This window comes from Trichomycterus rosablanca, chromosome 2 (assembly GCF_030014385.1).
Source record: "Trichomycterus rosablanca isolate fTriRos1 chromosome 2, fTriRos1.hap1, whole genome shotgun sequence".
Lineage (NCBI taxonomy): Eukaryota > Metazoa > Chordata > Actinopteri > Siluriformes > Trichomycteridae > Trichomycterus > Trichomycterus rosablanca.
In genome coordinates, this window is record NC_085989.1 from 42,882,185 (window position 1) to 42,894,751 (window position 12,567).

The window sequence follows — 12,567 nt, forward strand, 5'->3', positions numbered from 1 at the left end:
TTTCAGAGAGTATGCTGTGTAAAAATTTGAACCAGAGCAATGGAACAGAGCCAGAATTTACTGTTCAACCAGTCAAACCTAGAGCAAGTATGAACGGCAAAACGTTTCTTTTACACATCTAACGTGCAACATTTACTGTAAACAATAAAACGTGACAGAGATTAAAACTTGATTGCATAGATCTATTTTTTTCCACATGACAGAATTTGAAGCCAATTCTTTATGTTATTAAGGGTAATGTTATTTTCAGGATTGTCAGTTCAAATCCAGGCTCTGCTAATTGTATGCTCATGTCAATACAAGACATGGTAATACAATGCAGGAACAACTGCTGGAGCAGCTTGTTTGTTTATACAGACAAACAAGACTTATTTGATGAAATAAGACATTTATTAGGATGAATTATGCATAAATATTCATTTTATTCCATTCTACTATACACTATGTTTCCAAAAGTATGTGGACACCTGACTGTGATTAAAACCATGAACCCCTTTGTGGCTTTAAAATTGCTGGCACATCAGTCTACTGGTCTAGGCTCACATCAGTCTGGGACTCGCCTCATCTGTGAGGCTCACATCAGTCTGGGACTCGCCTCATCTGTGAGGCTCACATCAGTCTGGGACTCGCCTCATCTGTGAGGCTCACATCAGTCTGGGACTCGCCTCATCTGTGAGGCTCACATCAGTCTGGGACTTGCATCATCTGTGAGGCTCACATCAGTCTGGGACTCGCCTCATCTGTGAGGCTCACATCAGTCTGGGACTCGCCTCATCTGTGAGGCTCACATCAGTCTGGGACTCGCCTCATCTGTGAGGCTCACATCAGTCTGGGACTTGCATCATCTGTGAGGCTCACATTAGTCTGGCACTCGCCTCATCTGTGGGGATGGTAATGATGCACACAACACATATGTGTATACATAAACACTGGTGAGCTGCTCTTTGTGAGTGACATTTATGACCATAGCTCTGTTAAATTTCTTTTATTTGTTATTATGTCTCCAGTGCGGCCAATTATTTATTGCACACGTTGTATAACCACTCTTTCACAGCTAGATGAACATTAAATTTTTTAATCAGGGAAACCATTCAAGGCGTTTGTATAAAATGCCATAAAACAATCATTACAGACTTTGCTCTTACTCTATAATGCGTAACTCATCAGTACCACAAAAACACTAAGTATTTTATTAACTTAAATGGCACAGAACATCAAAATCCTATTTCTAGTTCTGTGGAGGGATACGCTTTTAACTAAACACAACATGATTACACACATCATTACACACGTTTGTTTTTTATTAAAACCTACATTATAAAGTCATTCGTTTCTGAAACATTTGAGTATGTGCATGATTCCGCATCCAAAACAAGTGATGTGATACTCAGATTGCTGAGAACCTCAGATGAGGTCTACAGCCAGAGTAGACTTTTCGATTCATTTCAAAGGTATTTCCTCTACACCAAATCTTTCAAAATGTGTCCATGTTGCTTTACCCAAGCCACCGCTCCAAAGTTGAAAAGTTGAAAGTATAAAACTGAATTTATATTACTAGTAAATTGTATATACCTTACCTTATTACTAGATAGAGAAATAGACAGACAGATGAGTAAGTAGGTAGGTAGGTAAGTAGGTAGGTAGGTTGGTAGCTAGCTAGCTAGATAGATAGATAGATAGATAGATAGATAGATAGATAGATAGATAGATAGATAGATAGATAGATAGATAGATACTTTATTGATCTCGAAGGAAATTAAAGCCCCAGTGGCATGTTACAGCAATGAAGGTACAAACTATTAAAATTTTACAGTACAAAATAAAAAAAAACAGAACAAACACAACAACAAAGACTGAAGGGAACCTGTATTTTACTTTACATCTACTGAAGAACAGCAGCAATATACTGTATAACTTTATCAATAATATTGGATAACCACAGCGAATTGTAGACATAAGTCTCTACAGTGTACTATATGTAAATATAGGGGTCTGTCCAAAAACTTTTGGCCATACAGTGTGCCTCGTACACCAATGTATATCTTAAAATAAAAAAGCAAAGACAATATTGAATGCCGTTGATTTGTACTATGCAAATCTGCAAAGAAACTAAATCATCATCACAGCTAGACTTTAATGGTGCATACTCTAGTAAAATAAAAGCTGTTTTTAATCTGCTAGTTTGGGCTTTAATCCTGAAGTATCTCTGCCAGAGCACAGAGAGGAGAACAGTTTGTGGTTGCTGTGGTTGGAGTCCTGACAAGTGCATTGGGCTTTATTGTGACAGTGGATGGTTGAAATGTAATTGATTTAAGGCTGATCGTATCCTATAATCCTCTCATGTCGGCACAGAGCTCAGAAAAGCAATTTTGCTGTTTACTTTTCCAACTCTGTTTACTTTTCCAATTTCTTTCAACTCCTCTGGAATGTGATTTCCTCCAACTCCTCGGGTATTAGCATTACACCAACTGCTCTGGAAACATAATTACACCAACTGCTCTGGAATGTGATTTCTTTCAACTGCTCTGGAATGTGATTTCCTTCAACTGCTCTGGAATGTGATTTCCTTCAACTGCTCTGAAATGTAATTTCCTCTAACTGCTCTGGAATATAATTTCCTTCAACTGCTCTGGAATGTAATTTCCTTCAACTGCTCTGGAATGTGATATCCTTCAACTGCTCTGAAATGTAATTTCCTTTCAACTGCTCTGAAATGTAATTTCCTCCAACTGCTCTGGAATGTAATTTCTTTCAACTGCTCTGAAATGTGATTTCCTTCAACTCCTCTGGTATTAGCATTACACCAACTGCTCTCGAAACATAATTACACCAACTGCTCTGGAATGTGATTTCTTTCAACCGCTCTGGAATGTGATTTCTTTCAACCGCTCTGGAATGTGATTTCCTTCAACTGCTCTGAAATGTAATTTCCTTTCAACTGCTCTGAAATGTAATTTCCTCTAACTGCTCTGGAATGTAATTTCCTTCAACTGCTCTGGAATGTAATTTCTTTCAACTGCTCTGGAATGAAATTTCCTTTCAACTTCTCTGGAATGTATTTTCCTTTCAACTGCTCTGGAATGTGATTTCTTTCAACTCCTCTGAAATGTGATTTCCTTCAACTCCTCTGGTATTAGCATTACACCAACTGCTCTCGAAACATAATTACACCAACTGCTCTGGAATGTGATTTCTTTCAACCGCTCTGGAATGTGATTTCCTTCAACTGCTCTGGAATGTGATTTCCTTCAACTGCTCTGAAATGTAATTTCCTTTCAACTGCTCTGAAATGTAATTTCCTCTAACTGCTCTGGAATGTAATTTCCTTCAACTGCTCTGGAATGTAATTTCCTTTCAACTTCTCTGGAATGTAATTTCCTTTCAACTGCTCTGGAATGTGATTTCTTTCAACTCCTCTGGAACGTGATTTCCTTCAACTCCTCTGGTATTAGCATTACACCAACTGCTCTCGAAACATAATTACACCAACTGCTCTGGAATGTGATTTCTTTCAACCGCTCTGGAATGTGATTTCCTTCAACTGCTCTGAAATGTAATTTCCTCCAACTGCTCTGGAATGTGATTTCCTTTCAACTGCTCTGGAATGTGATTTTCTTAAACTGCTCTGAAATGTAATTTCCTTTCAACTGCTCTGGAATGTGATTTCCTTTCAACTGCTCTGGAATGTGGTTTCCTTCAACTGCTCTGGAATGTAATTTCTTTTAAACTGCTCTGGAAAGTGATTTATTTCAACTGCTCTGGAAAGTGATTTATTTCAACTGCTCTGGAATGTAATTTCTTTCAACTGCTCTGGAAAGTGATTTATTTCAACTTCTCTGGAATGTAATTTCTTTTAACTGCTCTGGGATGTGATGTATTGCAACTGCTCTGGAATGTGATTTATTTCAACTGCTCTAGAATGTGATCTCTGTCAACTGTTCTGGTATTAGAATTTCACTAACTGCTCTGGAATGTAATTTCCTCCAACTGCTCTGGAATTAGAATTACACCAACTGCTCTGGAATGTAATTTCCTCCAACTGCACTGGAATTAGAATTACACCAACTGCTCTGGAATGTAATTTCCTCCAACTGCACTGGAATTAGAATTACACCAACTGCTCTGGAATGTAATTCCCTTCAACTGCTCTGGAATTAGAATGACACCAACTGCTCTGGAATGGGATTTCCTTTTAACTGCTTTGGAATGTGATTTCCTTCAACTGCTCTAGAATGTAATTTCAACATAGGCTGTAACTTGGAATTTTTTGGATGTAGGTGATAATCTGGCCCAATCACACAAGGTAGGAATAATCGATCCTTCCTTCATTCCTCAGACATAGACAATCATGTCTGTGTAGATGCCCGGCCAGCTGGCAGCACCGCTGAGAACCCTAGGTTAGGGTAACAGACTGTGACAATTTGTCCCAGGTCAAATCTAATGACCCCTGTATGAAGACATTGTTATAACGGAACAATGTATTAAATGTTTTATTAAATAGTTTTTGTAGTGATTTAGATGCTGTGTTCCTGATCTTTAATAAGAAAAGCAGGAACATATCATCTATTGTGTAAAATCACTGTAAAGTGCAATCATTATATATTTAAGTGGACTACACTAAAAACCCCAGAAATTCTTAAAAACTAATAACATTTCAGCTAAAAGCAGCAGTTCTAGTTTTTATTTTGTATGTATGTATGCAACCTTCTGTTGGATGCTAGGTGTGATAATCACCCGCTTGGTAAAGACACATCATTCAAACAGATCATTTAAACACCCAAACACGGGCATTTTTCAAGGCTGAATTGCCACACTGTGACAAATGATGGGTAATTTGTAATCGTTCACTATAATTGTTCAGTATATTTGTTTGGTATAATACACAAGGCACAATGTATTAATGTTTTTTTTATTTTATTTAAAATGCTTATTCAACCAGTTCAAAACCCATTACGGGACACAGGCAGGCTGCCAGTGATGTATGCAGACACAGCTGTAAAAGCACAGTGGGCTTATGCCCATATTCTTATATTATTAAAGACTTCTGAGCTTCAGCTGTTTAAGTTTTAGAAATTCATTGATGAATCTGTACATTTTGACAATTTAAATTGCAAACCCAAATCAGAAAAAGTTGGTGCTTCAGCACTCTGCTGTTGTAGATGTCCTGAAGCGTTGGCAGACTACATCACAGAGTTTCTTACATTTACTTTGACTTTTATTTGATTGCAGACAGGATGAACCTGAGATATTATTAATAAACATCCATTCCTGCATTTCAGGCCTGCAACACATTCCAAAAAAGTAGGGACAGTAAAGCATTTACCACTTTGTAATCTTGGCATTCCTTTTCACCATACTTAAAAGACGTTTTGGCACAGAGGAGACAATTTAGTGTTTTAGCTTTTAATTTGTCTGCAAACACGTCTTAAGATGTGCAACAGTACAGGGTCGTTGCATTTTTCCTTTTTAAAATTCTCTATTGGGGACAGGTCAGGACTGCAGGCAGGCCAGTCCAGTACTCGTATCCTCTTCTTACGCAGCCATGCCTTTGTAACGTGTGCAGCATGTGTTGCTCTAAGATGTCAGTGTACTTTTCTGCATTAATGCTGCCATCACAGAAGTGTAAATGACCTTTACCAAGGGCACTGACACAGCCCCATACCATGACAGACCCTGGCTTTTGGACTTGTTGCTGATAACAGTCTAGATCCTTTTCATCTTTGGTCTGGAGCACACGTCGTCTATTTTTTGCAAAAAAGACCTGGAATACTGATTTATCTGATCACAATACAGGTTTCCACTGTGTGATGGTCCATCCTAGATGCCTCAGAGCCCCAAGAAGTCGAAGCTGCTTCTGGACATGGTTAACATAAGGCTTCTGTTTTGCACAGTAAAGTTTTAAGTGGCATTTGTGCATGTAACTCTGTATTGTAGTGCCTGACAAAGGTTTGCCAAAGTAATCCCTCACCCATGTGGTTATATCAGCTATTGTTGAGTGGTGGTTCTTAATGCAGTGTCGTCTGAGGGATCGAAGATCGCGGGCGTTCAGCTCATGCTTGTGCTGTTGGCCTTTGCACACTGAAATTACTCCCGATTTCTTAAATGGTTTATTGATATTATGCCCTGCAGAGGGAGAAATATGCAAATCCCTTCCAATCTTTCTTTGAGGTTCATTGTTTTTAAACATTTCAATCATTTTCCCACACATTTGTGGACAAACTGGAGATCATCTTTGCTCATCAAAGACTCAGCCTTTCCTGGATGCTGCTTTTGTACCAAACCATGATTACAATCACCTGTTTGGAATCACATAATTATTTAGTTTTTTCACCTCATTACTAGCCCTAAATTGCCCCCGTCCCAACTTTTTTTGGAATGTGTTGCAGGCCTGAAATGCAGGAATGGAGGTATATTAACAAATGAAATGAAGTTGAGCAGATAAAACATGAAATATCTCAGGTTCATCCTGTCTGCAATCAAATAGAAGTCAAAATAAATGTAAGAAACACCGCATTTTTATTTTATTTGCATTTTCCATACTGTCTCAACTTTTTCTGACTTGGAGTTGTAATATTAGTGGTTGATATTACTGATTATTGGTTGTCTTTATCTTAGACTAAAATAAGTCAAAAGATCTGAATCATTTTAATGTGACAAACTGGCAAAAATAGAGGAACCCGGATGAGGGGTGAATACTTTTTCACAGCCCTGTATTAAACCTGAATCACTGCACCAGAATCGATTAGTCCTAAAACAGAGTTCGTTCCCTTTTTATTTGCCGGTAAAATCTGCAGTGTAATTGAATGTAGTGAGCTGAACACTCACACTGACCCTGGGTTTCAGCCAAAATATCATAAAACTGAAGACACAGCATTCTTTCTCATTGTGCTGAGTATTAAAACCACACTGTCATTTGTTGACTTTCTGTTCAGTGATGGCACATTTTCTAGTTGTGAAACTTGAAAGCTTGCAATTTTCTCCTAATAAAATAAAGCAGCAATGTGTGTCAGGCTGGTATGCTGATGCTATATACTTAATAAATGCCATCAGTGGAATCCAACATGGTTTCTGTTCTGTGTAGAGCTAATAACATACTGGATTACTGCAACCCTGGTCTTATCAGAGAGAGAGATGATCCATTGTGCATTCAAACATTTTACCATTAGGGGAAAACTCTATGTTGGCCTAAAAAACCACTACATTAAATAAGTCTGTAGGTTTGAAGTGTCAAGTGTCCATAATAAGTAAATGTGAGAGCAGTGTCCTTCTGCTTTGGCATTTTTGGCTGGCAGAGGTCCCTTTCGAGCTTTAATTGGCTCCAGGTGGAGAATCCCTCTATACATCAAGGCTTCTCCCTCTCAGACTTGCCTGCTCTTCTGTTTGACAAACCTGCTTTTCTCTAAAACTGCAAAACCAGGCGAATTGCTCCAGTCTGGTTTTCTGCTCATGTGTGACATTTATTTCTGGGAACTCGTTTTTGGGTGTTATGGAAAAATGAGATATTATGCTTGATATCACCTGAATATTAGTTTTATACTGTTTTGTGCATCAAATCCTTAGTTATATTGTGCTTGAAATATTGCTGGAAGTTTAAACTACAGAGATAAGCAACATGTCTGTTGTAAGCAGATAAGAAACAACAGTTAGCACAGAATAGTGATTCCAAAGTCCAACACCCAATGTAACGTGACTAGAGTAGTAAAAAGGAAGGGCCAGAGTTCTGTTCCTTGTTCTTCAGCTATTCCACTGCTGCAAGAACCCACAATCATGCCAATAAATTCCCCAATTCAGCCAACTGTAATCTTTGTTTTCATTTATCATCTGACCTTATTTTTTCATGACATGGGCCTCATAAAAAACTGTCCATAAATACATGTTCGTGCATTGCAGGTGCATTGCAGCACCTGGATGGTTCTTAAGGTTTGCTATCGCAGATGGCCGGAGCAGCCTGTCATATTGCGACATCCAGTTCTCAGTTCTGCACTATCCCTGTTATATCCACTTCCAACGCCATCGGTTGCGTATATTTTGTGTCTTTCATTTGTTACCTTGTTTCTTTATTTTGGCCACCTTATTTATTTGTGATTGCTCCCCTTTTGTTTTTTTTAGCCACATTATTGTTCTACCTTGGTTAAGCATCCTGCACTTGGCTTCTTTTTCATTCTTGCAGAAGCTGAAACACTTCCAATGAACATCTCCACTGAACCCTGATGAATCCCATTGACCTGTCCTGCCTTGTTAATAAGCTTGTTAAGTCTGCTTGTGTCACTAGCTTTAATATCACTGCTCTAAAGGGACACTGCATAGAAAATGGCACTTGCAACCACAGATTGGTAAAACATGCTCAGTATCTTCCTGAACTTGCAATGATGAAAGACTGGAGCTTCCTCAGGAAGTCGCATTCACACTGTTCATTCCTGTTAACCAAATTGGAGTTGCATGAGCAATCCTGTCTGTTTTCCAGGTAATAAAGTATCTTTGTGTGTTGACAAGTAATACAAAACGAATAGCTTATTATCACATTGTTCAGTCTTAGATATATTAAACCCTTCATAATGGTCATGTCATGGAAAAATGTGGTGAGAATTCAAAAGAAGTCAAACGGTACCAATGGACTGGATTGAAGAACATTTATTAAAACACAATTGTGGGTTCTTACAGCAGTATATAAGCTAAAGAACAAAGAACAGAACTGTGGGCCTCTTTTTATACTGCTCTCTACAGTTCCAACACTTGTATGTTGGACTTTGGAACCTCCATTCTGTGATAACTTTTGTTCCTTACCTGCTTATAACATTTTACAACAGCTTAACGGCAGACATGTTGCTTATCTTTGTGCATCTTCTCCCAGTCACACCTCAAACAACAACGGTGACTATAAGGCTTTTAATAAATCAGTTAATTAAAAGCCTTATAGTCACGATTAAAGATTAATCAGCAGCAGAATAACATTTGAGACCAGTCCAGAACAAACTGATTTTGCCAATCAAGAAGGTGTGTGGCTTTTAGATTTGACCCCAGCACAATGCCAGTATGCTAAATTACCACCAATCACCCCATACATTCATCAGTCTTCATCAGCAAACATGGAACAATCAGTGCTCTACATTGTGTGTGTCTGTGTGTGAGTGTAAGAGAGAGAGTGAAATGGACATACCTGACTCTCGTCCTGTTCCTCCAGGCCGTAGGTGGCTCTGTCAGACCCCTCCGACACTTTGTCCCCCAGCAGGAAGCCGAGTCGCGTCATCAGAGTGTTCGCAGCTTCGTCCACTGATGGAGGTGGACCCAGTTCCTGACTGTCCTCGCCTACAAACAGACAAGAACAGACACATTTCATTTAGGGATAGACCAATATGTCATGTGCAGCACTGATATTGTTTAGGATTTAGGTAGGATTCAAGGTTTGTTCACTTGCCGCGATCTATTTTAGCAAATGTTCTCAAAAAGAAGGAACTGGAAACTGGATGCCCAATGCTGCAGAGGGAGCATCTGTGTATGCAAGATTAACATAAATAACACTAATTTACTTGTCAAACTACTTTTATTTTATTTTGTGGGCATCAGTATTTGTTCCAGTGCAACACAGGGCACAGGCTATGTCCCAAACCACATACCTTGAACTAAATACTAAATGTAGTATGTGCAAGCACTAATAAAAGAACTGCTCCAATACTAACCTGGCATACTATTTACAGTGTAGGATGCCAGCCCAGCTGTATTAGTAATATAGCATAAGAAACTGGGTGCCTTGGTGGTGCAGCAAAGCAAGCAAGCAAACCACTGTGAAGTAAACTCTCAGCAGAGCCACCGACCTGGCCAGGCGTCCACGCAGACAATTAGACATGTTTGAGGGAGGAAAAATCAGGTACAAGGTCTCCTCCTGCAGCTGCTATACTGTACGTGATCTTGGGGACTGGTCCGGGTGTCACATGGAGCTTAGTGTGGCATAAGTGATACGACTCCATGTGGGAACCCAACACTGGCAGGTGATAAGAAGTGGACGCAGATTGGACACATGTTGAAGGAGGCGTGTTGTGAGCCGGCTCTACTTGATCAGATCAGTGTTGTGCAAGCAGATTAGCAGTCGAAAACTGGAAATGTCATCCAAAAAAAAGAGCATCATTTAAAAATCTTAAAGCTTGTTGGGCTTTATTGCTTCTCTGAGGTCTTTTCCAGACTTGAAAAAAATGTCTGCTTTTTATTTTCCACAACTATTATTCTTTCAAAATATGTTTGATGTGGGTTTAATGCCCTTAGGCCAGTTTCATGGCAGGAATGGTTACCAGCTACATTGCTACATAATATGCATTGTTTGGTGGGTGGGTGGTGGTTAGAGTTCAACACTTGGGGTGCCGCCTGTATATGCAGAATCTATATGTCAATTACTGACAGTGATGCAGGCTGTGGAATCCATGGGTCGATATCAGAGATGGGGACTCGAGTCCGAGTCGTGCGTAAGTCGCACACACAGCGACTTCAGACTCGACTTAGACTTGTTTCAGATGACTCTGACTCAACTCATGACTTGCAAAAAAATAACTCATAAACAACAAGAGTCCCTAGCGTCTCTAATAACGCTATGGCCATCTCAACCCGCACCACACGCAATGGGTAAATGTTACAGCCAGCTTCCGGCGTAATTATGAATCGTTGCTCCCTACTCCCTACTCCCTACACAGTTTGAAGTTCACTTCATTTGAAAATTTTTGTTACCTTTGGACTGGAATCTCACTTAAAATGGTGGAATACCCTACGTAGTGGACAACTGGGGTGAATGAACTACTCTTACAGAATTGGCGCTAATGGTTGAAGGACCAATTCAATTTAGTAAGAAATGCTGTTATTTACATTTATTCAGTTTGCGCCACACAGATGATTGTCAATGAAACTCTTGATTGGCTTTCTAACGAGTTTGTGTTTTACTTCACAACTGGGAAAAGTTTGGAGGTTTTTAATTATCAGCACATTTACAAAATAATGGATTATATTCCTAATGGGACACACGCTTATAAATTTATTAGCATCTGGAAGAACATAAGCTAAGGTAAGCAGTGGTTATGATTTTTTTGCTGTGTTTTGGATTTTGGCCAGTGTGCCATGATTTATCACACGCTTTTGTTTTGCAATGAAAACAAAACATATCAGTTTAAGCTTTTAACTGGTACCTTCTTGTTATGGAAATTACATTTATTTGCACAATGACTAGGAAAGTAAAGACACTAGGTAAAAGGCAAAATACAGTCGCTAATCTGTTGTTTTTTATCTGAATTTACATATTATTTGTTTATTTCTCGGACTCTAGTCTAAGGACTCATGACTTGACTCAGAATAATATGTGAACATCACTGGTCGATATACAGCAGTGCTCTCCTCCAAGCATGTTCAGCTGCACTGTGAGTGGAGCTATTATGTAGTGATCTAAGAATTACTACATTTTGACCATTAATTTGAAAAAACAAGGATGAATAACATGAAATCGGATCAATGAAGAACTTTCAATCAGCAGATTTAATCTCAGTCCAAAATACTTTTTTAAATCCTCCCATGGAGGGGGTTTTATACATAGCAGCAGCTCTGGACTAAGCTCATACTGGTATGGTGGAGTCTCTAAATCCGTTTGAACTCACTGCTTCACTATCTCACCCTACAGAGAGTAGAATCAGTAGAGGGCTTAGATCTCAGAGGGGTGCCGATGCACCTCAGTGACGGGAGCTTTTTGGAGGATTTAGCTTTTTTCGGCACCAGTTCAACTCCTGCTGACAAATAAGTCAAAGTGAATCCGACGGAGCAGAAGAAGAACAGCTCCTTTCTGAAAAAGAACTGCACCACAGGAGACAACGGGGAGAAGACCAGAAGAGAGTTAAGAAAACAAGACTAGATATTTCATAAGAATGTTTCTGTAACCATGAGGACTAGGACACAAAGGGACATTCTGGTATGAAAAATGAAAAATCATCCTCTTGTAGCACAAATAATAAGATATTATTATTTATATCTACCATGTATATATCACGCCATAATCCTCCTGATTAAGTGCCTCTCACAGTTTTCCCTTCTGCGGTCAGCAAATATATGCACCTTAAGCACTTGTAATACATATTTCACAGTCACTTCATTAACATCTCCATTGTACACCTTTTTACCTAAAGTTTTGATATATACTTGATATACTTTGATGTATTATTTCTTACATTTTGTTTTCTATTTTATTTATGCATTTTCTCACATTTTCTCCCAATTTAGCGCAGTCAATTTGTCTTCCGCTGCTGGGGGATCCCTGATTGCAGTCAAACATTGCTGCTCACGCCTCCTCCGACCCGCATGCAGCCCTTAGCGGAACCCTTTTTCACCCATGCATTCTGCACAGACGCCTCTCCATCTGCTAATCAGGGTCCTTACACAGCGTTTGAAGACCCCACCCACATAGTCCGGTCATCACGCCCTAGCAGAAACGTGTCTGCTACAGGCACTGCCAATTATGGCCGTTAGATGGCACCCAGCAGACCAATGGCAACGCTGAGTTTTGATCCTGCTGCGCCACCTGGGAACCTGATAGATACAGTGGGC

General features: G+C 39.4%; 1 protein-coding gene across 1 annotated transcript in view; it reads right to left on the reverse strand.

Moving 5' to 3' along the window:
- The window catches only part of tanc2a (tetratricopeptide repeat, ankyrin repeat and coiled-coil containing 2a), a 299,606-nt gene that overhangs the window by 69,901 nt on the left and 217,138 nt on the right, over positions 1-12,567 (reverse strand). The window contains exon 5 of the mRNA XM_063016038.1: positions 9,158-9,306. Coding sequence (XP_062872108.1) covers positions 9,158-9,306 — 149 coding nt within the window. The remainder of the gene's footprint in view (positions 1-9,157; positions 9,307-12,567) is intronic.